At 41.1% G+C, this 27,849-nt stretch overlaps 3 protein-coding genes and 1 long non-coding RNA gene across 5 annotated transcripts in view; 2 read left to right on the top strand and 2 right to left on the bottom strand.

Moving 5' to 3' along the window:
• Positions 1 to 7,034: 7,034 nt before the first annotated feature.
• Positions 7,035 to 11,898, bottom strand: LOC135491535 (tRNA (guanine(6)-N2)-methyltransferase THUMP3-like). Its single transcript, XM_064777501.1, has 9 exons — positions 11,609 to 11,898; positions 10,803 to 10,877; positions 9,749 to 10,458; positions 9,493 to 9,562; positions 9,112 to 9,227; positions 8,698 to 8,785; positions 8,344 to 8,357; positions 7,977 to 8,100; positions 7,035 to 7,658 (listed from the first exon to the last, which is right to left on the bottom strand). The coding sequence occupies exons 1-9, from the start codon at positions 11,789 to 11,791 to the stop codon at positions 7,434 to 7,436; spliced, it is 1,605 nt and encodes a 534-aa protein (XP_064633571.1). The 5' UTR covers positions 11,792 to 11,898; the 3' UTR covers positions 7,035 to 7,433.
• Positions 11,899 to 11,908: 10 nt separating this feature from the next.
• On the top strand, positions 11,909 to 15,257 carry LOC135491534 (ribitol-5-phosphate xylosyltransferase 1-like). The gene is made up of 6 exons (XM_064777500.1): positions 11,909 to 12,097; positions 12,503 to 12,643; positions 13,004 to 13,103; positions 13,381 to 13,686; positions 13,848 to 14,018; positions 14,239 to 15,257. Exons 1-6 carry the CDS (start codon positions 11,917 to 11,919, stop codon positions 14,642 to 14,644), a joined length of 1,305 nt encoding a protein of 434 aa, XP_064633570.1. The 5' UTR covers positions 11,909 to 11,916; the 3' UTR covers positions 14,645 to 15,257.
• A 608-nt stretch (positions 15,258 to 15,865) lies between these two features.
• On the bottom strand, positions 15,866 to 25,869 carry LOC135491378 (uncharacterized). 2 transcript variants are annotated; one of them, XR_010447811.1, is made up of 3 exons: positions 25,851 to 25,869; positions 17,754 to 17,837; positions 15,866 to 16,211 (listed from the first exon to the last, which is right to left on the bottom strand). It is a non-coding gene; the product is annotated as an uncharacterized LOC135491378 (long non-coding RNA). The 2 variants fall into 2 exon arrangements; XR_010447810.1 differs by lacking the exon at positions 25,851 to 25,869 and adding an exon at positions 25,697 to 25,722.
• Positions 23,913 to 27,849, top strand: part of LOC135491376 (uncharacterized) — a 69,904-nt gene continuing 65,967 nt past the window's right edge. Inside the window, exon 1 of the mRNA XM_064777200.1 lies at positions 23,913 to 24,298. The gene's annotated coding sequence lies outside the window, so the exon portion shown is untranslated. The remainder of the gene's footprint in view (positions 24,299 to 27,849) is intronic.

The following is a 27,849-nucleotide window of genomic DNA, read 5'->3' as shown; positions in this document are numbered from 1 at the left end:
GAACCCGCTCGAAGAATATTTTTTTATTTCTCTGTGACCTGTCTCGTCAATGAAATTGTGTTTGTGCAGTCAAGTGAGACCTGTCGCTGGGTGTCTATCATGTTTCAAGTGCAGCTTGTCTTTTGGTGGTCGGGCGTTTGTGTTTTCTATCTTAGTCGTTTGGGTTTTTATGCATGCATGTCAGCTTTAAGTATGTTTTCGCGTGGTCACGAAGATTATAAATGTGAATAATGACACCAATGCATTGGCCCTGCGGTCACGTGGTGGCTTTCAAAGATATCCTTGTGCCGTCGGTAGGAAGCTGCTGAAAGCCGCAGCAAACCAGCAGCAAACAAAAGACTTAGGCTACTTAAAATCTCTTTCGGGAGCATTGATAATCTCGTCAACATTGAGTTTTACCTATAGCTCCTATACAAGTATAAAGATGGTGTGCGAAGATAAATTTCGGCCATTTTGTTACCATTTTAATATCTAACTGTATGCGCCTGCTTGATCGCCCGCCCGCGAAAAAATTTTCCTTTCAAGGGAAAAGAAACGCGTTATAAAAATAAAATATAAAGAGTAAAAAAGAAAAAGAAAAATGTTGTCCACAACCGGATTCGAACTCACGACCTTTGGATCGAACATCGTATTCTGCCATTTCTGACGAGCGCTCTACCAACTGTAAAGTTTCTAAGACTTCTGACGTCATGTATTTGTCGAAATCTGATTGGCTGAAAGTCCCTGTACAAATGTACACTATGGTGCCCAAATGGTTCAGGAAAAAAATTGCTACCCGTTTCAGATAGTTAGCCCATCTATCACTTCGATCTATCTACCGTAGCGGTCATGGCCAATGCGTTTTTCTTTCAGAAGCCCCGACGTCCTTTGAACCTTCAAGAAATGGTTGGGTTTGGTCAAGGGACTGGTATTGGATCTGATATATTATCATTGTTGTCACACCTTTTCGCTAAATATGAGGTCTTGAAAATGCTTGGTATTACTCCTTGTGAGGTGTTACCCAACGTTAATGACGCCTGTCTGTATAAGTGGTACATACTTGACACCTATGGCGAAGGATGAGCCAGTTATTTTCGAGTTTGTACTTTGGGTGCATCTCGTTCCTCGGGTTGCATTGCGCCCGCGACCCCATAGGAGTTCCTGGTCTTGTCTCTTCGCCCCCAACCCCGATAAACTCTATGTACCGTGAACGAATGCTCATCAGGTCGACAGTTATTTGACGACGTAAATCCATCCATATTAACTGGCGCTGCGGCTGCGCTCAATAGACTCCGTTGGGGAGTCTGAGCCTGATAGGGTGTACCAGTCCAGCCGGTTATGTACGGTTGGTATGCTCTATGATATGGATCTCCAGCCACCTGTCAGCTAGGGGCAGACCCCAGTGTCTCAACCCTGGGTCTCAGAGGCGGTAACTTCTAGTCAGGCAGCGCGCTATGTCTGGTTAGGCGACATGGGTTACCAGGGCATCCACAGCCAAAATGGTTTGCACATGGAGGTCATCGCGACCGACTTGTGAGGGGGAAGAAGTGATGTCCATGGCGGTTTCAAATTGATCTGACGACCCCCGCGTCTTCTGGACAGGGAGGGGTTTATGTGGCCAAATCCTGTCAGCTAAATCCTATCGTTAGCATCGTTCGCGGTACATGGAAACCAAGGGCATGGAACCCTTTTTTGTCTTAGTTTAATTTCTCTGAGGATTTCAATGATGATATATATATTTAGATCCACAGGTATAGTCGGTACATGTCGCGACTCGCCACATGAACATTTTAAAAGTTTTTTTCGAGCATTGTTAAAAGTTATGAGAATAAATTTCTTCTTTGGACGTGTGTTTTTTTACCAGAATGACAATCAAAAAGTTTGTCACTGGAGAATTTCCCCATCCCCCACCCCAGCCCTAGAATAATATACAGACTAAATAGTATCTTTGGACTGTACTGGTAATATAGGTCAGTCACGAATAATAAAATATATATTGGACTGTACTGGTAATATAGGTCATTCACGAAGAAAAGAATGATATTGGACTGTACTGGTAATAAAGGTCAGTCACGAAAAATGAAATATATATTGGACTGTACTGGTAATATAGGTCGGTCACGAAGAATAGAATGATATTGGACTGTACTGGTAATAGAGGTCAGTCAAAAAAAAGAAATATATATTGGACTGTACTGGTAATAGAGGTCAGTCAAAAAAAATAAATATATATTGGACTGCACTGGTAATATAGGTCAGTCACGAAAATATCTGAAAGTCTGTGCCCCATTGTTGACGAATATAATATCTTGAGGACTTTATCAATAGTCACGGTCCCTGGCCCCTCCCACATAAAAATCATTAGCAAGGTCACTGCAGGCAATAGCTTCAGCATTGTTATTGTATAAACATGTCTTAAACATTATAAACGGCCCTATTAGTGGGGTTACATTTGGTTCTTGCTGGGGTAATGATGTCCATGTCCGATTCTGCGTTTTGTGGACTTGTAAATCAGTCCAGCAGTGACATTGCGTTTTGTGGACATGTAAGTCTGTCCCGCAGTACCAAGTTTCACCCCAGCAATTACCTATAAGACCTGCACGTGACCTTAAAGTAAATAGCTATGCAAGTGTGGTCGAGACAAAACGCGATGTATGCATTGGAAGAAGGAAATCTGCGAAGAGTAGCTGGAACTGTCTGTCCAGCTCTCGTTTATGAAACAATGGGCGATTTGAAAGACGTCTCCTGAACAGATCGCCCATTGTTCACTGAAGCAGCATTCGAATTGTCTCCAATCTTTTCAGGTGGATTGCTCCATCTCGTGTGGTTTCGCTGTCCCGTCCCTAGAATCGAGCCAACGCGACCGAGGCCACTTCTGAGAGATAAATATTCAGGATGCCAGATTTGTGGAACACAATTGAGGTAAATGAGATAAAATTCGATAAGCTGGCTACAGTTGATGAAATGAGGCTTTAGGTCCGTCATAATGTGACTGATATTGGGACAAACCCGAGGCAGGTTGACCACCATTGCCAGACAATTCAATTTAATTGATTCATCTTATTAGTGCCAATGAGGCTGTCACAGACATAAACATGTGTATAGAGACAAAATTATAACTGATATGCTATAATAGATTTTTTTTTAAATGTCATGAAAAATGAACAAATACTTCAATTTCTTAAATTGTATATTTCAATGTTTCTTGGTATCTAAATCTTCCCTTTCTATTCCAGGCCAGTAGTCAAGAGCCATGATCAGGGAACAGCAGTTCCCAACGGAATTGACCCTTTTCTTGTTGTAATTCATGCTGTTGGCTCAGAATGGGTTGACATTCACCTGTTTTCGACCCTGAAATCAATAGCACTTCATGTATCCAGAATATTGCTATTTCTTGTTCCGTTTTCAATTTGGCAATCCATTTACCGTATCTGAGCTATTTCACAGCACAAGAAGTGCAACATTACAACAATGGAGCTATTTCTTGATCACAGCAAAAATGTGTTTCTACATTGTTTTACTCAAATGATGCATGGATGAGCCTTATTGACATATTTGTTTTCAAGAGGAATTGGTTGTAGGTTTTCTTTCTTTTTTCTTAAGGCAGGCCTAATTTAACAGAAGGCCTATATTTTAGGTAGGATATTATTTATTTATACTATAGGCCCATATCAGTTTTGAGATCAATTTCCTCTTGAAGACAATAAACGTCAATCGAGTCTCGACACCATTTTGATTGGGCGGTTTGGGGCTAAAATACAGTACAAGAGAATGCTCCATTGGTGTTAACAGAATATGTCATTGTTTTGGTCAGCAATCAGTTCTTGTCACATTGAAAGCGGTCACGGTTACTTACACTTGTTCATTGTTCAATTGTTATTATGCTATTGTCATTGTCATTTGCCTTTGCCCCCCCCCCCCCATCCTTATCAACACTCACAGTGCACCACCCTCCATCCCATGCCCCGCATGCGCACTGACCCAACATCTGATCCCTTGACACGCTTGCTCAAGCGGCTCAAGCGGCGTCAGCAATATCAACGTTGTGTTCTTGTATTCCAAGTTTTGCATTATTCACATGCATGTACTTGCCAAATAGCTTTTTCTGATTCCGCATAACGGCCACTAATTCCAAGTTTTGTAGTATATATTATATACTTGCCCAATAAAAGTTGCCATATCATCAGGCTTTGTCTCTTGTCCTTCGGTCTCTCAGCGTGGGGGACACTCTCGAAAAGTTAGATTTATGCACTTACCAAACGACACCAAATGCACCTTCCTCACCAAAATACCTCATGTCTGCGGACAGGGACCAAATAGTCCAGAGTCTGTACCGTATCTTAATTTGCATCCCGTTTCAATCCAGAATGACCTTTCATCAGCCGTTGTCTCTTGTCCTTCGGTCTCTCAGCGTGGGGGACAGTCTCGAAAAGTGAGAGTGCACCTTCTTCACCAAAAATACCCCACGCCTGCGGTCAGGGACGAAATAGCCCAGAGTCTGTACCGTAACTTAATTTGCATCCCGTTTCAACCCCGAATGAGATAGCCAACTTGTATGTAAGCAGTTGACGATCGAGAAGAAGAGACAGTTTTTCCAAGCCTTGCGGAGACCAACGTCTGACGACAGTTCTGAAGAGCTCTGTCTGGTTTCCTATATCTGTATAGTCATCATGGTATCCATGATTGAGCCGATTTACGAATATCGCGTAACTGAACTTAAGCAGGATTTCATGACACCACAGACCATCCTTCATACATCTTCGCTCGTGAGGGCTTGCGAAATCTGCCAGGATAAAAAAATTTACTGACTGCTCACGGAAAATAACTGGCGCTCAATGTGTGTATCCGTGTCCCTGGAGTTTTAAAAGATGTGACATTACAGAGCGTCCGATTTAGTCTCCTAAAGAGACGCGAATTATTCCAGGACATTCAAACTTGTGTTGTATCCTATCCTTACGATGTATGGTTATCCCTACAGAGGTGCTAAAAGCCCTGTCTCTTTAGTATTGGATGAGGTATCATGCAGAAAGTCCGCTGTACGCTCTTGAGAGAGACACTGACACCCCATCTCTGCCCAGAGTAACCCGTGCTTAGAGTAACTGGTAAACCGCAATCGTCACTTGAAGACGAAGCATTTGCTGGTGTTTATTCATGTCATCTCCTCAAACACTACTCGAGTACTTCTTGGGTGGTACCTGATACGAGACAACTAACCTGAAGTGCTATTTGATAAGGGCACATGAGCTGTGTCCCTTTAGTTCGAAGGATGTGACACCTCACAGTATCCAATACAGCTCCTTGAGAGAAAAAGACACTAATACATTCACAGGACTTTCAAACTGCTGGGAGCGTCCCTACAGAGTATGATATCACTGGGGAGTATGATATCACTTATTGGGTGGTCTTCCCATTCTTGAAAACGTCACCCGTAAACCCCCCCCCCCCCACTCCGCGATTAAGGGGGCCATTGCTTGTACCCCCTATTACGGGAATTGCCATTAAATTTTGACCCCCCCCCCCTCATCTCTGGGACGATGTGACAATTGAACGTGAAAGGAGGACACTTTTGATTGACATTCACTGCTCCCCAAGTCGGCAAGGCCTATGAGACGCCCCCCTCCTCTTAGATTGGTACCAACTTGTCCCATCAGATGGCATTGGCGAGGCCGGTCCGCTGCGCCTGGTGATTACACTCCGGATGCAGTAGATCGGCCTCGTTTAGTCGCCCGGGAGGCGAATTGCCTGACCCTTTCAAGCAAAGCATTGTGTACTTTCGGCCAATCAGATTTCGACAAGTCTGTGACGTCAGTTGAACTTTAGACAACTAGTGGTTGTGACAATGTCTTCGGTTATAAATGCGTTTTTCGCTGATTTGTGCAAAATTCAACATATCTCAAAAGTTCAATGGTTGACCCTCAATTTTTTTAATTTTTGTGTAGCGTTAGCAACTGTCTTTCACGGGAGAATGGTCACTATACGAATTATACAGGAAGAAATGTATAACATTTGGGGTTTCCCTGATTGTCCGGCTCAATTGACAATATTGCCGTTTGGGATGGTGAACAGAGCTAGGAGCAAATGCGACGCTTATGATTTATTTATCAAAGAAATAAAATGCCCGATTTTACATCCTGCAGAATCAGGGGAATCGGGCGTTTCAAGTGATATACGACACAAATGGGTTGTCCTCATGAAATCACATAGGAAACGCATTTTAACGCCTTCAGCGCCGAACCACGTAGATCTTGTGGCCCAAATCCCCCTCTTTGAGCTGGTTATCGGACTCTCATGGACTTCATGAAAGAACTACGCCATCGCCATCTTCAGGGCAAAGAAGAAATTGAAAGACCAAACGGTCTTTTCAGTTCCTACCGTGCCCTGAAGATGGCGATGGCGTAGTTCAGAACTAAATTACTTCATGAAAGAAACTACGCCATCGCCATACAATGAACTTGGGATGTCGGCCCCGTGTTAAATGCCGTCCAGTGCCAGTTGCTGCTTTTTTCGCTGATTTGTGCAAAATTCAACATATCTCAAAAGTTCAATTGTTGACTCTCGTTTTTTTGGGGGGGGGGGGGGATTTTTGTGTAGCGTAAGCAACTATGAGACGCCCCCCTCCTCTTAGATTGTTACCAACTTGCCCCATCAGATGGCATTGGCGCATACTGCGCCTGGTGATTACACTCCGGATGCAGTGGACCAGCCTCGTTTAGTCACCCGGAGGCGAATTTCCTGACCCTTTCAGCAAAGCATTTATCTTGCTGGTTGTGACAATGTCCTCATAGCAATGTTCTTGTTTCAGTAGAGGACTGACCAGGATGTGACACTGGCCCGTTTTGCCTTCATGGCGTGGTTGTTTCAGTGTGTGCCATGTATATTACTGTCAAAATAGTGGTTGTGACGATGTCTTTGGTTATAAATGTTTACTTCTTTGTGTTATGATGTGGTCAGAGTATGGCAACATCAGATACTAGTATGGCCACATTAGGTGAACTTATCCTGCCAAACTGAACGCTTTGTAGGATTCAAAATGATAACAGCACAGCATTTATCCGTTTATTCTTTATTCATTAAAACATTTTCCATAGTCCTACAATAGTTGATACATTGTTTGAGATAGTCTTACATGTACATGTAAGTGTTTCTTCGTTTAAAACCTGTAGCTATAAAAAACAAGTGTACCTATTTGTCTCCTGGGTTGTTGTGAAGATATTATTCCTTGTCTTTAAACTGAATTACATCACATCATGTGGATATAACGTGACATCCTCTACTGGGACACAGCTGGCTGAAATGTCACCTGTCCCAAATTCAAGATGTGTTCAAGTTAGTATAACCATATTCCTTGCAGCAATCTCAGGTCAGCATTCCCCAATTGGATTCTGAGTTTGATGCACGAAGGGGCATACCCCAAACTACCCCAAAGTTTTTCCACGATAACACATAATATCATTCTATTGCGGATTCGATTCTTTTTTCGATACTTCAGTTTCTTTCCCATCTGTAACAGCCGCATTCTTTGTCTTCTGTTTTTTTCCACCGGTACGGTCAGTAGTGGTCAGCGGGGTTTCCAAGGTCTTCGAAGTCCTTGTCAGCAGGAAGACACCTGTGTTGAGGCCCCCCATGTTAATGCCAACAGTCTTTACCCAACGCCAGACGGACTGCATCAAGCTAAGTGTCTGCAAAAGGAATCATGTTGACTAGATTTAAGACAAATCTTTGCAATATTTATCAGCAGGAGTGAGATTCTTGTAGTTTTTATAGACCAGTAGACATTGCGTTGTGGAGTCTCTGATCAAGGTGTCTTGACGCACACCCCCTCACCTTATTCATGAAAAATCTTTGAAATTGACCACGAAATTTTAGAACAGACCAGGAATCTTGATCAGTGCATGCACGCCCTCTTTATCAAAATCCTGGATCCACCCGTTAACGGGCAACTTTATTTGGCGCCAATCCATAGTGTCTGCTGAGCAGTAGGAGAAGGATGTACGCACCTTAGTCATGGTCCTCTTATCAAATGTCAACAGACACGCCCGCCCAGTTGATCGCTTGGTCACTCTCGCTAGTTCAGACAGCACGGCAGGATACAATCGCCGATTGTCAAATTTGGAACCACTCCTGCAAAAAGAAATGTTGTTTCAAGCAATGATGATTTTGAACTTGCTGTGCTCTTGTGAATCCCGGTAGCTCCCTAATTGACTAGTTCCAGAGATAAATGGCTTGCGAGGACTTGTCAAAACAACTTTTAATGTAAATGCATCTTAGAAACAAGTTGACTCCAACATACAGATCAAATTTTGAGAAAAACAAAAGAATACAAGGTACAACAGAGGGCTGAAGGAAGTCATAAAGCCCACTCACTTTTTTCCAAAAGGCTAAAAAAGAAAATAAGAAGATTTCGTTACCACAATGATACATGCAGAGTAAAATTATGTGACATACTACATTAGTGCGAAAAACAAAGGCAATAACACTTCATGATACACTTCACTAAAGAGACACTTTGGACTCTTTATCAGTGACCTAAATTTCAGGTACTGGTGAGTTGTCTAAGTACATCCTCATACTAGGTCAGCTAGCTTCCAGCCACAAAAAACTCGAATTTGATAAGAAGCATGGACCACCAATGTTGGGAATAGACAATAAAAACAAAGATAAACAGAATTCCTTTTCCTCTTTAAATACTTTTAAGACTCAGATTAAAAACTAGCATACCATGTCAATCGCCATGACATCAACAGAGTCATCCTTTAGTGGAAGGTTGGTCGTATCCCATTGGAAGACATCAACTTTTACTGGCAGCCTGTAATGACAAATCAGTTTACTTGAAATAAGTTTCCCCAATAGGGTATTGGCATCCCAAAAGGTGGCACTAACTTCTAATAGGGCATGCGCCAAAACTCAGACAAAATTGTTGTGACTTCTCACCACATCAATGCAATACCTTGTGATAGCGCGAAGTGTGAGGTTTCTATTTTCCTGACCCATTACTATAAATGAACGGCATATCCCTTTAAATGCCAGACTAGCTCACTCGAGTAAATTCAGATATTTTTTGAATAAATTCCAAGTCCCCATCTCACTACAGCAACTAGTCTTTCATTTGAATAGCATCACTGCCTGTCTTACCTTCCGTTTCGTAATCTTTTCTTATTCAAGAAGTCAATATTTCCAAGTGTTCTTGGCCACGCTAATTTGTGTATGTCACCGCAGATGTGGTGGGCATTTGGCCAACTAACGGCCCCCTAAAAAGATAAAAACAAAACCTCACATACCATTAAAAATGTCTCCTCCTTTAAAGTCATCATAACAATAATGACCAACTCTGTTAAAAATTTTGAAAATTGAAATGAAATTAGAAAATTTCTATGTAAATACGAGCCGAATGTAAATTTCAACAAAGCCATTGTGTAGACAGATATACATATACTACAACTTCCAAATTTCAGCACACTTGCATGCATAATAAATAATTGCATTGCGGCATTGTGTATTGTTGCACAAACTCACCTCTATTGGTATACTTCCCCCGCCACACATGGGATCACACACAACATCTCCATCCTTTATGTTACACATCCTGAAATTTTTAAGAAAAGACGAAATGCTTCTCTGTTGAGTTTTCTACAGGTATGCCAGAGGAATACTGCCTATAATTAACTGCTGATGTGAACTGTATATGATCTTGTCTTTTTAAAATATCATAAGCTCAGCTCGTTTACAAATCCCAAGCGGAAACAGAAGATGGCGAAACAACAATACAAACCTTAACATGCAATATGCAATGGTAGCTTTCAGTGACGTCGGACCAAATTGTGAAATATGTCTCTTGCCTAAACTCTTCTTTGTCAAAGCGAGAAGAGCTCTTACTTTATCATCTTCAACTCTCAAAAGTATTTCGATATCAAAATTCGTTAAATCCACATTCCAGTGAAAATAATCATTGATAAGAGCCCCAAAACTTGCAGCAACTTCCATAGAGGCAAACGAATGATTGTTTCCTGTCCGATTGCATGTCACACGATAACCCGGTAACACAGGTATTTTCACTTTCGTCTTTTTCTCCTTTGAATTGCTGGCATCCTCAACACTTTCTCGCACAATGTCTGCTTTGGAATCTGAACTGTCAGATTTTTCAGAGTCATTAAGTGTTTGCTCTATGAGCTCTGAATGCTTTTTAGATTTGACATCTCCCAGTGTGATGTCAAGGTTTTCGAACTGAGAACGAGGTATGATTTCACTTGATTGTCCCTGCACATCAGAGTCCGACATCTCCATGGTTTCCTCATCCTCAGAATCTGAGGAAAATGGTGGCAATTCTTCCGGTTGCAGACTATCCAGTTCCTCCTCTGGGACTGGTTTTGGCGACACATCATATTTGAAATGAATAAACTGTTTCCAGACGGCCAGACCGGTCTCCCAGTCTAAGTGTGGTATTGTGTCGGAGATCAACTTTATGTCATCTTCTTTTGAACCCTGGAATATTGAAAATTGGTTTACTGTTTCAATTACTTAAAGTGTTCTTTTACCAACTTGGAACAAATCTCTTTCAAAATATCGATTGTGATGTAGTGAATATGGGGCCCATCCACCATAGCTTCCCTTGCCTTTAAGAACAAGCCCCACACAACATTGGTTTAAAACTGAAACACCCATGCCCAAATTTGTCTCGCAATTTTATGCCGTTTTTGGCAAAACTACTCCCTCATGGCCTCTTCAGATGCTCACACTATGGTATAACACTGAGGGGAACCAGCCCTCACTCTTCACAACTTTAATATACAAGCTACTGTACTGGAGTTAAAATAATATATACCTACCTCTTTTCCACTGAAATTGAATTGAAAGGAGTTCATCAAGACGTACAAATTCTCAACCGCATGAAGGCATTTGACCTGAAAATAAACAACAATATTCAATAAGACAAGTATGACATCTGTGACATTCTAAGATTGATCTTTGCACATTGTGCATCACCCTACTTGGACTACATCACCAGTCCTAGACTGAGGGGTTGTTTGACAAGTAGCTTATTTCACACTGTTACATCATGTTTGGGAAATGCTAGAGAGACAAGGTCCAGCCTATTATGCGAGAAAATGGCACAATCTGATTTATGGTAACTTGCCACAAAAGTGATGATGATCGATGGCCATGGACAGTACTCAGTAAGTAGATTAGCCTAAAACCTGGCCGGGAGTACACCCGGCCCTGGATGCTATTCTGCCAGGGGCCAGGGGCTGGTCATGGTACCCACAGACAGTATACAGACATGAGCAGTGATGATTACGTGGTCCAGCAGAATAAATGGCAAGATAAGATTCATGTTTCAAGATCATGACCACAGCTCGAGTACCTCATAACACTATATGACCACTACATGATATGTGTATCTGGAGTGTGAATATTCTGCCAGTCATTTTATTTCGCCAGTCACCAGTCACCAGTCATTTTTTTTAAAACTTATAAATTCGGCACAAAAGTGCCAAAACATATGTCTCTCGAGCCATTGTCTGGCATCTTTTACTGAGAAGATCTATTGTACAGATGGTTTGTTGAATCGACCCCAGGTGGTACCGGCGTATCTAGCAAAGGGCCTATTAAGCTACACGACACAAAGCACTACCTTTCGGATGTCTTTTATGGGCAAAGTGAATGTGATGTGTCCCCGATCAACACTGGAACGGACGCCAAACTTTTCAAACACCTCATCAGCTGCAACATTTTCAAAACCACATACTACTGTGGCTTCAATTTTGCAAAGTTTATCAGCTTTTTCATTTTGCGTGCTCTCCATGGCCGCAGACATTTTGTCCAAGTCACGTGATAACCTCGCGCCAGTAAAGGGTGAGGCTATATTGTATTCCTTTGTACAGCGGTATGTACAGTAGCGTTCTTCTGCAATCGAGAGTGGCAAGTGATTGCAGTGACGGCATGGCACTGAAAAGATTCTGGGTCCGGTTCCGGTGTACCGCTTTCAGAGCCGTTATCCTTTTATTCTTGGCGGGTTATATGCTGGTGACATGCTATAGTAGTTATTTTTTAATCAGAAGAAAGTATGGTGATAATGACAAATCAATCAAGGTGGTGGAGAAGCATAATTCTTATATCGAAGGTGAGTCAACAGTCAAAATGTCAATCCCAATGCATTTCCAGCATGCATCTGTGCATACCATGATACAGCATGCATAGGCCTTCACACACACACACACAATTGACACATGACTACACACGTGGGACTCGTCAACTCCTCCCAGCTTCCATTTTGAGGACTAAATAGGCCTACCTGGTATGCCTATCAAAAAATTGGCTTATTTAGTTCTTATAGTTATACAGTATAGGCCTTGCCTATGTAATGACGCTTTATCATTTCAATCCCCTCCTTCAAGATCAACTGATAGAGGTAATTTATTTTCAAAGAAATTGTGGGGGGTCGTAATAATAATGTAATCTGCTAATCATACCTTTTCATTATGCTATTGCTAGGTTGTCGGGATTAATTATTTTCCCTATTTTTCAGATGACAACGAAGAGTGGAATCCATGGGGTCAGGAGTTGGAAAACAATCAGAATGCCATCCCTTTTGAAAAGGCGATGTTAAAATGGAAAGCGCCGAAGATAAAACTTCATGATGTTGAAATCTGGGGAAAAGCAGCTTTAGGTGAGACTTCCAGACTTGGGCAACCTTGTGGAAAGTGCTGATACGACACTGTCCACATGATTTACCTAAGCAATAGGATATCTGAATCGCTCCCAATTCATCCGTAAACTCTGAATTTACTGCATTTCAAACATTGGAATTTCAAGACTGTTCCTGATGGAACCATCTTGCCCTGTTGCCCATATCAATATCATGACAGACAGCACTTTATAACACTTTTGGTAGTGTAGACTTTGCTGTGGATTCAAATTACTTGAGCATCAAGCCCTGTATGGGATTCCGAACGCATCAGCGTGATAAAGAAGAGTGCTCCGGGCGAAGATCACTGTTGTAATTACATCATCTGATTGCTTATTTCAGGTAACTACTTATGGGAGCACATCTTGAATAGCACCTTAAAGGATCAAATGGGTGGCATTTGGCGTTATGGGGAAACGCAATACAGAAATTTCAAATTCAGGTAAGATTTGGAACCGGTAAAATATACATTTTAGAGAGATGTGTAATTTTGCTATGCCTCGAATATTCCTTGTGAAGGAATAGTGTAACGCCTCAATGTTGTGGCCTCAAAAGTAAATCTTTTTCCTGAAACAACAAAATTCTGACTGCCCAAATCATAGGCCACAGTTCCTCCGGTTTGGCCCTACATTTTAGCTCCAACCTCCCAGTCTCAATATTAGTACGGCGACCCTTAAAAACCATTGGTGACAGGGCTTTTGTATTTGCTTCACTTTCAGGTTCAGAACCGGCCCTGGAGTGATTCAATCGAATGTGCCATGGAACGTTGAGAATCTGGTGCTAGCGCTAAACGGACGAACAAAAGACAAGATTACTTACGCAAAGTCGTGGTTGGACTACTTGCCGAATTATAAACATCTTCGTCACGTGGCGGTCGTTCTGCTCGGCGATGAAAAGTGCAATAATGATTGGTTCATGCCATATTTGGTGAAAAATGGTGGACGTGTTGATGTGGCATTCATCATCTATGACATTCCAGAGGCCGATAATGACAATATTTACCAATGGCCGCTCGGGGTTGCTACGTAAGTAACATTTTTACAGATCAATCAAAATAAAAATAAAAAAGAATACTTTTGGCCAGACCCGCTGCGTCAGCAGTTTAACACCAAACTTGGGGAATCACTGAAACTGTCGTTCAAACTGCTGTCGAATGTTTTATAGTGTTGCTTCACTTGCATTCCAGGTATAGAGATTTCCCAAACTTCCAGCCGCACCAGATCAACTATAAAGCGACACGGCCTTACATTTGCAATTACGTTGCGACAGTTTACAAAAATACTTCTCGGGAGGTTTTGATGAATATGATGACGAAAAACCAGCTACATCATAAGTGTTATATCAAACCCAGATTAAAGTAAGTAAAAAATTCTAATTGAGTATGCCTAGTTGGTGGCCATTGCCAACTGTGGGGTTTGACTGCTGGCCGAGAGTCCGAGTCACTAGTTGACAGGGACTCTCGAGATAACTTGATTTTTATACTTGCCTCTAGACAGCCTTGACTGAATAAATCCTCTTTTCTTTGCCAACTTGGAACTGTCTAAATTAATTTTTGTCAATTACTTTGTGACTTTCAGATGGGCCGCTGGTGAGACAGATGAAACCCGTAATTCCTATATCAAGGGACTCATTGAAAGTGACCTGACATTGAACCCTGCTGGGGACAACACGGAATGCTACAGAATGTACGAGGCCATGTCCGTCGGCTCGATGCCTGTTATCGAAGACATCATGACGAAGGGACGTTGCGGCAACTCGTCAGTCTCCCATGATGCACCTGTACACTTGCTCAAAGAATTTGGCGCACCAGTGATCTTCATCAAAGACTGGACAGAGTTGTACGATATTTTTAAAACGGAAGGTTTGTTTAGTTCGAAAGGAAAGATAGAGAGGAGGCACAAGATTCTGGAATGGTATGATCTTTTCAAGCGCAAGATGCGTGGAAGGTTTTTAGATGCTTTGGAACAAAAGTTTTTAAGATGATTTGTGTATGGCACTTGCTAGTACTTATTGAACTATTTTTTGTTGATTTTTTTGTATCGAAACTTTTTGATGTGAGCAATCGATTCTAAGTCAATTGAAAGTGATCTGCAGAGCTTTTGTGTTCAAAAGCGCTTTGCACCGAGGCCAAAAATACCTCAGAAAGTACAGCATGATAGCCAAAATGACATTAGGACCAGACAAATTTGATGTAATATTTTTGTTTCACAATGCCGATTTATCTGAGATCCAGGTAACCCGTGATTGTTTTGTCACGAGTGTGGAGAGCTTCTCTAAGCTGTTTGCTAAGAGCAAAAAAGTGGTCGGTTTTTTCATCAGATCAGTCTATTTCAGTTCAGGTAACAGATAACAGGTGGCACTGCAGTGAGTTGAAATTTTGTCTTTTGTCTCGTGGTTTGAACATTTTACTACAATAATCTCAGAAAACTATTTTTTTTTATTGAATGCATTGTCTGGACATTGTCTCAACATATCAGTGATTGTGCAATATTTACACCAATGTAACCATGCTCTTATTGAGAGAACGTTATTTTGTATGTTTATGAGAAATTAATAAAAAAATTGTTGTTACAAAATATTTTTGTCTCTGTCTGTATTGGAACACCACTATCTTATGTCCCAAAGGTTGCAACTATCAATGGATGTCGTGTACACCTCTAAGTACGACCCCCTGATGACACAACCACATAATCTTGTGACAGAACTACCACATCTGGTCATGGATCATGTTGACTGGTTGTGACTGTGATGATTTATCAAATCATTGCTTCATTGCACAAGCTGGTTTAGTCGTTGGGAGGGGAATTCTCTTCCAGGACTGGGATAGAGTTAAGCGGGGACTTCGGGAATTGCATTGGGAATTTCGAAAATTGCCTGTTGGGGAGATCAGGATGGGGGGTCTGTTTTATAACATGACGTCAGGACAGGTACCCTCCTATCCCCTCGCTTACCAGTTAAAACGTCCCCACTCCAAAACGTCCCCGGGTACGGGAAACTGTCCTCGGACCAAAAGGTCCCCTATCCAAAACGTCCCCGCCTTTATTAACAATGGTTAAGGTGTATGCCTGTGTGGCAAACGTACTGGATAGCTGGATAGTACTATAAAATAGGGGAAGTGAGTACACTCACTTATTGTGCATAAGCACGTGGAAATAGGGTTCGGATAAAGAAGGAATCAACGAAGTGTGTACTGTAAATTGTAAATGCTATCTGACTACTTTATTGAACAAGGAAGTTACATGGGTCACGTGGACCTGGGAATAATAATGAGATGGCGGGAAGGATCTAAGCTGATCAGAACGAAGTATCAAGATGGGCGGTCCCAGACAACGTGATACTAGGAAGTAGGCGTGACGATATAAAGATAATTGCCTTCTCGCAATCAGAAAACAAAATATCAGGATTTTTATCAAATCACCTTTCAATCAGATATTGCAATAAAAGGTTAAGGCCTACGGTGACAAAAATCAAACCTCCTTGACGGCGACGGGAGCATGGTAGAGATGCGCTGGCTCAGCAACATCCTCCCTTCTGTGGGATGGCTCATCTCCTGAAAAGAAACATAATATGATATTAGTAGGTGCACACCATCATCAGCAAAGTATATGATGCACTGGAACGCATTAGATTCCACACTAATGAGGTTAAGATTAGTACAGAAATGATAAAGCACCAACTTTATTGACATCCATTTCGTTACCATGCTGTGAAAAATTGCCTTTCTCGGGTCAATATTTTAAAAGTAACATGTACGCTAATGCAAAACTTATGACTAGATTTGATGATTGAGGAATTGTATGCAGTCTCAGCCCAATGCATGGGTTACTCAGTGAGTTGCCCTAAAATTAATTGCAGTTGGTAAGAGGGGGAGGGGGCATTCAAATGTTCCATGTTACATCACCAATGAGCTGCTCTTCTTTCAGCCAGTTGATTTCATACTCAGGATGAATTGAAGCAATGGACTGCCCCGGGAGTGCAGGGCCTGACAGAAGTACTTTTGAGCAATATTCTATACCTCAGGCGACAGTAATCATATATATGTCAATAAAGTTGTTGTTTTTTGTTACCATTTAAACCTTAACTTCACCAATGAATATCTCCAACACTGCATGAATGAAATGGTTCATGTGCTCACCTGGATTCCAACAGTGAAGGGTCATTATTTGACATGTGACGTCAAGAAGTAGAGGTGATCAAAGTTTGCCATCAGTGGCCAATTGATGATTTTCATGGATAGAGAGGGGTTTCCTCAAGTCTGAATGCCAGACACGTACGCCTAAGAACCATATTAGACCAAAAATTTGCTAGGGTAGGAGATCTTTCCTATTTGTGCATAGTTTCAGGTCAAAGGCCCCACTCAGTGGTTACAAAAATTTCAACTACAGTTTTCATTGTAAATTCAGGAAAAATTTCTATGGCCAGCAAAGTGGTTCCCTTTCTGGACAGTGATTGAAAGGATCCCTTATCCTCTCATTGCAGGCAGAGGCAGGTTCACCAGTCTGCAGACAATTAGAAATGCTTGGTGAAGGTGCATTGTTTTTTCTACATTTCTTAAGATCATGAGGGATCAAGTACAACACTGAAAAGTTTGAGAAAACTTCTAAGGAGAGATCAAATTACTTCAAATTCTCAAATTGCTGGTAATTTTTACAAATGTGGTGAACTTTCCAAAAATATCATCAGGACTCTCAGCACTGCTTAGAATAACAACAGACACAAATCTGTCTGGTCATATATAAATTGCAAACTTCTCAATATCAGAGGTCTGATCAATCTAAGACGTTTTCTCTTTAACAATGTTTTTAATTGTTCACAATCCCTAAATAAGGCTAAAGCCTACACCAAAGCAATGAGATAGAAATTAGAAATTGATTTTTTAATATCATTACCATATGAGATGGCATCCTTCCATATGTAAGAGATGAGCTGGCTCCATGGTGGCTGCTGGATATGGCGTCACATTACATAACGAGCAGGGCTCTATGTCCTCAGTGTCATCAGAGTCCCCTTAGAGCATCAATTCGATTGTCATTAAAGTCTATTCGAATGACACACGATGTAAGTTCCTTGCGAGCAACACATATTTGCTTACCAGTCTTGTGGCGTCCCCTATTAGATGCCGACAGAAGATATGGCACCAGGCGTACAGATCCGTCCCTTTATCTGATGTGGCAATCTGAAAGAGTAACACGGTCATCAACTTCTGTCATCAAAACAAGAGTGGAACCTCCCTTATCAGACACCTCTCTTAGCAGGACACCCTCACGATATAGGTCTAAAATAAGTCATTTCTATGCAAATTGTTCGCTGTAATCAGGACATTTCCCTAGTGAGGACAGCATCTGTCTGTCCAAAGAGTGTCCTTAATAAAAGTGAGAAAACCATCACAAAAATTTTCGAATCAGTCTAGATTTTTCGTCTGCTGGAACAACATGTCACAGATCAGAATAGAATAGAAATCTGAACACAAATGCGCTGATTAGGTAAAGTGTTATTGTATAGGGGGCGCTTCAGTTTTAACCAGAAGTCTAGGCAGCTTCCACTCGTCATCACTTTCTCTCATCCATAATAAGATGATATCACATTTTATTTAGCTGAGTGTGTGTCTTTTTTGTAATAACCTTGGGGTTCTATAAAGATTTGATAAATTCAAATTCCCAAATTATGTATGCAAGTGGAATACCCAATAATAAAGGTACTGACTCATCATTATCTTGTCATTCCCCCTTTAGCCAAACTAATCCAATCATCTATAATACCTAATCAAAGCTGTTAAAGAAAGGTATTGTGAGAACCAGAATTGAAGCAGTAGCTTCAATTCGGGACAATGGACAAGGGATTAGACTGGATTAATGAAAAGGAGGTTTGGGTCACATGACTTAATCAGCAGAACCAGTTCTAACTGCCCTGTGCATTCTGAATCAGTGCATTTTGAACCACAATTGAAGCAGTAGCATGACAGGCTTGACACCGGGACAATGGACAAGGGATTAGACTGGACTAATGAAAAGGAGGTTTGGGTCACATGACTTAATTAGCAGAACCAGTTCTAACTGCCCTGTGCATTTTGAATCAGTGCTGGTTTGTCTTTGGACTGAATTAAGTGTTGAAATTTGTGTCTGATTTTTCCTGAACAACTTGATCAAATTTATCTAAATGTGAGGAATCGAAAATTGAAGAACTAAAGTTGAAGTTGACTTGTTCAGCTTATTCAGCAGGAGATTCTTGAACCTTTCAACAGTTGAATATTTCTGTTCCCATTTTTCTCTTTGAATGAGTTTCTTCTGGATTTTTCCGCAGGCCAAGACTCGAGGCAGGTCAACCTGGATGTGAGCTACTCTAAGTTGGGCGAGTACAACTTCTTTCCACTTTCCAAATGATCAGAACAGATGCAGAGAAAACTAATCTTTCAAAGACCCACATGATGTGATGTCACATCATCAGTATATCTTTGAGCCAAGAATTAGACATCAGTTTCTTAAACTTTTCTGCTGATGCATGCCCGAAATGTTGATGTAGTTTCTTGGCGATCTTTTTCTTTGACTCTCAGTTTCGAACAGTTCAGTTACTTGATGTACTGATTCATTATACATGTTTAGTGCAACAATTTTGACCGTGCCTTGGCCGGCAGTGATCACACTGAAGAAACCAGCCAAATCTAGTCACCAGACTTCTTGTCTGAACAAGTTGTTTGAACGACCCTGTAAAGCTTTTGTGGTCAGGTAACACTGAAATCAAGAACTCGATTAAGAACTTGATGTTGACTTATCAGTGTTCTCTCTTGATACCAGGTAAAATACAATTTCAAATGATGTTATAAATCAATCAATCAAAAACTTTTGGCAACCACTATCCCGCCTGTTGTGTCACACCAACTGTAACTAGCTGAAGAGGGAAGTAGGCTGTTATGGATGTCAGATAGTGGTCTCCCTGGCATTTGCTTGCAATTTTTCTTGACACTCCACCGTGATCTCAAGGACCTGGCTTTATCTAATGATACGTTCGCAAGGGGAGAACGGGGGAATTGTGGAAGAGCCAGTCAACCCCATGGGAGCAAGATTCCTGAAAGGGTGTCTTTGGAAAGGGCAAGCATTTGTTCGCCATTAAACACAAGATTTTGATCCTTGTCTTGGGTGTCTTTGAGAGAACTGATCACACACAATTTCCAACCTACTCGCCAGCCACGCTGACAGATTAGCTGGGTCGAACGTGTTGCTGAAATGTTTTTGAAGAGATACTTGTGGCTGTTGGAGAGACTTCTTGTCTAAACAGTACCATTCTGCCCCCTCTAAGGCATAACAATGGTAACTTATAAACACAAGATCTTAATCCTTGTCTCGGGCGTCTTTGAGAGAACTGATCACACACAATTCCCAACCTACTGGTCAGCCACGCTGACAGATTAGCTGGGTCGAACGTGTTGCTGAGATGTTTTTGAAGAGATACTTGTGGCTGTTGGAGAGACTTCTTGTCTAAACAGTACCATTCTGCCCCCTCTAAGGCATACAGTGGTAACTAATAAACCGACTGCGAAATGAAAGCAAGTTAGTTGAACATGAGATGCTCATCATTCCTTCTCGGGTTGCAGAGAAAACTAATCTCGCAACGACCCAAGAGTCCAGAGTAGTTCTCTGGCAATAGTGCAGATAGTGAGTCGACTGTGTTTCCTCCGTCTCTCTGTTCAGGAAAAAAAATGCTTCAGTCCTGGTTCAGTTAATCATGTTGCAGCTTTCAGCATTATTTCAGATATTTTGATCGCCATGGATCATTGAATGCCGATGGCCAACCTAGTCCACAAAGGCAAGACAACCGAGATAAGATCTCTGAGCCTTGAGTTTCTTAATGAGCACAGAATTGAGTTGGTTTCAAGAGAAGGTGAGAAGTAAGCTTTTAATCGTCCTCTAATGGAGCAGACTGTGGTACCAGCGTCGGGCACTTGATACTAAGCTGCAATCTCCCTGATCAGACCAGTTGATGCTCTAGCCCTGTTTAAGTGATCATGTTGCATCTTTCAGCATATTTTCAGGGCCTATTGAATCGTTGAATGCCGATGGCCCCACTTGCACACTCAAGGAAGACAGCCAAGCCCAACGTGAGATCTTTGAGCATGGAGTTTACCCAGAGCACAGGTTTGTGCTGACAGATTCACACATTACAAAGTGTCAACCACTGTGCATCACAGACACATGCATAATGCTTTCTTTTAAATCAGAAAAGATACTTTTTAAAGAGACATTTTTTGTTCTCTTATCTTTGCAACTGTTTCATGTTTGGTACTGTCAGGGTTATATCATTCCCCCTCACCACCATAACTGCCCGCACTTACTGCACTGCCCCTCTTCCCAACTTAACTCTCCTGACCTGCCAAGCACTCTAATTGCCTTTACCTTGCATGAAGTTCCTACCTGCATCCACCTGGCACATTATGAAAACCCCGACTGTATCACATGATGAAATATTTGCTGCTATGAATCAAAGATTTTTCTGCGAGTTTTAAGATACCTTGCTATTGATCGGTATAATTGCATGATTTCCGATTGTCATATTTTTAAGGTTCAAGAAGTCTACAGGAATACAAGCTTGGAGAGGACAGGTTGCGGATCTTGGATTTTCATGGACTTGGGGATGACTACGAATGATTGTAGTTGAGGTAGGTCAAGGTAGGTCTCACGATCCTGTATTTTTCAGCAAGTTTTAACATAACTTGCTAATAATCAGAGATTTTTCAGTGAGATTTAAGACATCTTGCAAGGCATCAGATTTATCAGCGAGATTTAAGATACCTAGCTATTGATCGGTATAATTGCATGATTTCAGATTCTCATATTTTCAAGGTTCAAGAAGTCTACAGGAATACAAGCTTGGAGAGGACAGGTAGTGGATCTTGGATTTTCAGGGACTTGGGGATGACTACGAATGATTGTAGTTGAGGTAGGTCAAGGTAGGTCTCACGATCCCGTATTTTTTAGCAAGTTTTAACATAACTTGCTAAAGATCAGAGATTTTTCAGCGAGATTTAAGACATCTTGCCAGGCATCAGATTTATCAGCGAGATTTTAGATACCTTGCTATTGATCGGTATTATTGCATGATTTCAGATTCTCATATTTTTAAGGTTCAAGAAGTCTACAGGAATACAAGCTTGGAGAGGACAGGTTGCGGATCTTGGATTTTCATGGACTTGGGGATGACTACGAATGATTGCAGTTGAGGTCGGTCAAGGTAGGTCTCACGATCCTGTATTTTTCAGCAAGTTTTAACATAACTTGCTAATAATCAGAGATTTTTCAGTGAGATTTAAGACATCTTGCAAGGCATCAGATTTATCAGCGAGATTTAAGATACCTAGCTATTGATCGGTATAATTGCATGATTTCAGATTCTCATATTTTCAAGGTTCAAGAAGTCTACAGGAATACAAGCTTGGAGAGGACAGGTAGTGGATCTTGGATTTTCAGGGACTTGGGGATGACTACGAATGATTGTAGTTGAGGTAGGTCAAGGTAGGTCTCACGATCCCGTATTTTTTAGCAAGTTTTAACATAACTTGCTAAAGATCAGAGATTTTTCAGCGAGATTTAAGACATCTTGCCAGGCATCAGATTTATCAGCGAGATTTTAGATACCTTGCTATTGATCGGTATTATTGCATGATTTCAGATTCTCATATTTTTAAGGTTCAAGAAGTCTACAGGAATACAAGCTTGGAGAGGACAGGTTGCGGATCTTGGATTTTCATGGACTTGGGGATGACTACGAATGATTGTAGTTGAGGTAGGTCAAGGTAGGTGTCTCACTCCTGTATTTTGCAGCAAGTTTTAACATAACTTGCCAAGGATCAGAGATTTTTCAGTGAGATTTAAGACATCTTGCTAGGCATCAGATTTATCAGCGAGATTTAAGATACCTAGCTATTGATCGGTATAATTGCATGATTTCAGATTCTCATATTTTCAAGGGGCTAAACTTTAGAATTACCGATCGGATGTTCCTCCGCACTATATAAGTTGTGAATCGGTTTAAAGGGTTAGGGTTAGGGTTAGGCTACTTGTTCATTATTCGGTATTCATTCGCCCCTTAGACCTATACTTCCGATCGGGAATTCTAAAGTCGTTCCTTTCAAGGTTCAAGAAGTCTACAGGAATACAAGCTTGGAGAGGACAGGTTGCGGATCTTGGATTTTCATGGACTTGGGGATGACTACGAATGATTGTAGTTGAGGTAGGTCAAGGTAGGTCTCGCGATCCCATATTTTTCAGCAAGTTTTAACATAACTTGCTAAAGATCAGAGATTTTTCAGCGAGATTTAAGACATCTTGCCAGGCATCAGATTTATCAGCGAGATTTTAGATACCTTGCTATTGATCGATATAATTGCATGATTTCAGATTCTTATATTTTTAAGGTTCAAGAAGTCTACAGGAATAAAAGCTTGGAGAGGACAGGTAGCGGATCTTGGATTTTCATGGACTTGGGGATGACTACGAATGATTGTAGTTGAGGTAGGTCAAGGTAGGTCTCACGATCCTGTATTTTTCAGCAAGTTTTAACATAACTTGCTAAAGATCAGAGATTTTTCAGCGAGATTTAAGACATCTTGCCAGGCATCAGATTTATCAGCGAGATTTTAGATACCTTGCTATTGATCGGTATAATTGCATGATTTCAGATTCTCATATTTTTAAGGTTCAAGAAGTCTACAGGAATAAAAGCTTGGAGAGGACAGGTAGCGGATCTTGGATTTTCATGGACTTGGGGATGACTACGAATGATTGTAGTTGAGGTAGGTCAAGGTAGGTCTCAAGATCCTGTATTTTTCAGCAAGTTTTAACATAACTTGCTAAGGGTCAGAGATTTTTCAGTGAGATTTAAGACATCTTGCAAGGCATCGGATTTATCAGCAAGATTTAAGATACCTTGCTATTGATCGGTATAATTGCATGATTTCAGATTCTCATATTTTCAAGGTTCAAGAAGTCTACAGGAATACAAGCTTGGAGAGGACAGGTTGCGGATCTTGGATTTTCATGGACTTGGGGATGACTACGAATGATTGTAGTTGAGGTAGGTCAAGGTAGGTCTCACGATCCCGTATTTTTTAGCAAGTTTTAACATAACTTGCTAAAGATCAGAGATTTTTTAGTGAGATTTAAGACATCTTGCTAGGCATCAGATTTATCAGCGAGATTTAAGATACCTTACTATTGATCGGTATAATTGCATGATTTCAGATTCTCATATTTTTAAGGTTCAAGAAGTCTACAGGAATACAAGCTTGGGGAGGACTGGTTGCGGATCTTGGATTTTCATGGACTTGGGGATGACTATGAATGATTGTAGTTGAGATAGGTCAAGGTTAGGTCTCACGATCCTGTATTTTTCAGCAAGTTTTAACATAATTTGCTAAGGATCAGAGATTTTTCAGTGAGATTTAAGACATCTTGCTAGGCATCAGATTTATCAGCGAGATTTAAGATACCTTGCTATTGATCGGTATAATTGCATGATTTCAGATTCTCATATTTTTAAGATTCAAGAAGTCTACAGGAATACAAGCTTGGAGAGGACTGGTTGCGGATCTTGGATTTTCATGGACTTGGGGACGACTATGAATGATTGTAGTTGAGATAGGTCAAGGTAGGTGCCTCGATCCTTGGATCAGCTTGGACACTGAATGATGCACAGTTTGGTTATTTTCGATGCCATTGATTGATTATGTGATTGAAGTAAGATGCCTTTTTGCTACGCCACCTATACATTCAAGAACATCGAAAGGAGGAATCAACAAGAATGTACAGAGGAGATTTCCTGCCAAGTCTTGCTGAGGATTCTGTTATGATTGTGTCATTCTCATTCTAATATGTTAAAGGTACAACAAGCCCTGATCAGGATACGCTGAAAACTACCGACGAGTGTCAAATCACTTTCGTCAGGGAGAAACTTAATGAACGAACTCTCCGCGCTTACACCAACGCGTCACATTGATACAGAGCAGGATGATGCTCTAGTTTCAGGAAATGTAATGTAATGTAATGCAACGCTACAATTTGTTAGGCAAAATGTTTGTTCAAAATTGTGATTTATCAACATGTTTGAAGATCACCTGTATGTAGATCACCTGTATGTATTTGACAATGCAATACTGCACATGATCTTGCACTGTGGCCCAGTGTGTTTTGTACCTTTGAAACTAATGTAATTTAAACCTTTCAAGCCTGAATGCTCTTGGGACCCCTTTCCCGTTCTCGAATAGTCTGTGTACTATTTGAATTAAATTAGCTGTAAAGTCCATCGATAAATTTATCATTCAATACAGTGTCATCTTCCTTAGGCCCGTCTAGGCATATAAATCTTCTATCAATTTCAGTTGTTTTTTAATATTTTTGTCACAATATCTTTTTGAATTTACAGTTTTTTTCCTTTAGTGGTACATGTTGATCATTTTAGCTAGATTAGAGGTGGGTTAGGCCTACAAGGTTCTGATAGCAGTTTATTTCATGACTGGCAGTTAGTGCCGTCATCCGTAGCCACTTCTAGCGTAGCCGTTAGTGATAGGATGGAGACCAGCGAGTTTAGTAGGTGTAGGCGCAACGTATCTAAGGTTAGACACTCACTGGTCTTTATCTCCAGGAAGATGACACACTCGGGGGGGGGGGGGGTAACCATGGCCAAGCTGAAATACAACCTTCTCACTCGAACTTGGACCCAGTTGTTCGGTTTCATTGGGAAAGGTTTATATCAGATTTTAACTCTTTGAATGTAAACTGATGCTCGGTGATCATGCTGTGTCATTTAGCACAGGGCTTGAAAGGTTTAAAACATTCATCTCTCATAAAAAGTGTGAGTTTATGGTCATGGCCTGCAAAGGCAATCGCTTTTTTGCACCGGTTTTTTCTTGTTTATAAAATGTAAAGTGTATGATGTAAAAAATGAAGTAAAAAAAGTATTATTGAATAAGAAAATAGACTCATTTAAGTTATTTATATATTTTGTTATGGTTCAATGAATATGTACAGGCCCCCACTGCAAACCCACCCAGGAGCTGTCCAGGCGTTCAATATGGTGGCACCAGCAGACTCCGTCATAAGCACTGTCCCCTACTGTAAACCCACCCAGGAGCTGTCCAGGCGTTCAATATGGTGGCACCAGCAGAATCTGTCATAAGCACTGTCCCCTACTGTAAACCCACCCAGGTGCTGTCCAAGCGTTCAATATGGCGGCACCTTGTACTCACTGTTCAAGGGCCTCACTAGCCAGTGAAACAAGCTACAAGGTCCACTTGATGTTTCTTCCATCTTATTGATGAACAATGACTTTTCTGAGATTTCCTCGTATGTCCATACTCTCTTTCATCTTCTCACCAGCGACGGGAATCTGGACGGGAATCTCGTGCGTCCATGGCGTCTTGGAGCCCATGACCTTGACCCTAACGGCCTTATCATGTCGCTATCCTCTGTCACCTGGTTGTTCGTAGCTTGAGGGTGAGTTCATTGGGCCAAATGCAATTTTGCAAAGTTTTTCTGACAATCCCTGTAAATCTAATGTATCAATGGATTTTAGGTAATCCGTGCGAGTTCTTGCATATTTTGTACATTGCATACAGAAATGGGTTTCATTTTCTACATCACTTCCACAGAGCAAACATAATCTCTATTCGGGCTTTTGTTTCATATACCTGCCCATCTCGATTTGGAGCTTATGGCGATTACCCCAGGCAAAGCCCAAGCCCAAGCCCCCAATGCCAAGCCACCTTCAATTGAAAGCGAGGACGTTTTTGACAAGAGGACGTTTTGGTACCTTGACATGCTTGAAGTTGAAAGCGAGGACGTTTTGGCATGGGGACGTTTTCACTGGATACCACTTCAATATCCAAATTAAGATCATGTTCTTGTAGTCCTCCTCTTCAAAAAAAACTGATATCAATCACCCGCAGTAAATGCCAAACGGCTGAACTCGCCAACCACCATTAAACCCAGACCGTCTTAGAACTTTCTGCTCCATGTGGCATTGTTTACTTCCGTGTTTTGGCTTGGTCACATGACATTTGTTTCCCAACAACGCTCGAAAACGAGGCCAATTTATCTATGGCGGACTTGTGACAAACTTGTGGTAAGTTTACAACTTCAAACACTGCTAACACCAACTGTGAGCAACAAAAAGTAATGAAAATACCACACACTTTTGTGTTTTGATAATAGTTAATAATGAGATGATTGAAGAAGTTGATAAAATCTGTAAACTGTCTAAAAATACGTGCCGAAGTGGGGTTGCTACATGATTTCCCCTTTTTGTATGCTTTCATGTACAGTTTGTACATGTCCAGTTGAGTTAATTGAAGTGTGAACAGTGTCAGTGGAGTGGTGAATGAATCAATGATGTGGTGATAATGTCGTGATGATGACATGGATGAGTGGTGACCGATGGCATCACTCTCAGAAACTAAATGGACTGTACAGCCCTTGGTATGGACCTAATTTTAATTAGTTAGGCCTATGCCCAATGACTTATATGATTGCCCGTACGCATACCCACCCCGGCGGGGCAATGACCATCGGCATTGTACATCACCATGGTTAGACATCCTCAGCCTTATCCGGGTCCTGGACGTCAGGCCACATGACATATGACATCAGCATACCAACCAAGTTATTAGTTAAGGAATCTCGTGTTCATTTGAATTATAACGTCATGACGTAAAAATGGCGATAATATGTACAACTTGGCGATATGTATCGGTCTAACATCACAGGTGAGGTTACAGGCCGATGATAAATTTAACATCTGGGTAAAATTGATTGTTAAAGGCCTACGCCGTTCGTTAAACATTTTGAATTTGCAATTTAAAACTAAAACATTTCTTATGGCCACTGGACAGAGCAGAGGCTGCTTCTTTGCATACCAAAGGAGCAGTTCTGAAGTGTTATTTGCATGACAAAAGTGGTGGCCTTGACCTGGCTAAGACTAAAACTAAAAGTTAGTTGTTTGCCATATTTTTTGTTGGAGTCAAGATCTCATTTATTTATTTTACTTCACCTACAGAACCTCAAAACGCTTTCTGTTTTGAATTTACAGCACAGAATTTTTGCACTTAAAATTTGAAAAACATTTTTTTTTAAATTATGATCATTGTTTTGATCCTTGGTATAAAACCATGAAATGCTTATTTGAGAGGGTTAACATTACTCATT

Source organism: Lineus longissimus, chromosome 7 (assembly GCF_910592395.1).
Source record: "Lineus longissimus chromosome 7, tnLinLong1.2, whole genome shotgun sequence".
Classification (NCBI taxonomy): domain Eukaryota; kingdom Metazoa; phylum Nemertea; class Pilidiophora; order Heteronemertea; family Lineidae; genus Lineus; species Lineus longissimus.
This window is presented reverse-complemented; position numbering and strand designations above follow the sequence as displayed.

Coding starts and splice junctions, on each gene's coding strand:
- LOC135491534 (XM_064777500.1), top strand. CDS start 11,917: ATGGCACTGAAAAGATTCTGGGTCCGGTTCCGGTGTACCGCTTTCAGA. Junction 13,687..13,847: donor TGGCCGCTCGGGGTTGCTAC/GTAAGTAACATT, acceptor CTTGCATTCCAG/GTATAGAGATTTCCCAAACT. Junction 14,019..14,238: donor TATATCAAACCCAGATTAAA/GTAAGTAAAAAA, acceptor TGTGACTTTCAG/ATGGGCCGCTGGTGAGACAG.
- LOC135491535 (XM_064777501.1), bottom strand. CDS start 11,791: ATGTCTGCGGCCATGGAGAGCACGCAAAATGAAAAAGCTGATAAACTT. Junction 10,878..11,608: donor CCATAAAAGACATCCGAAAG/GTAGTGCTTTGT, acceptor GTTTATTTTCAG/GTCAAATGCCTTCATGCGGT. Junction 7,659..7,976: donor ATAAGAGGACCATGACTAAG/GTGCGTACATCC, acceptor TTCCTTTTGCAG/ACACTTAGCTTGATGCAGTC.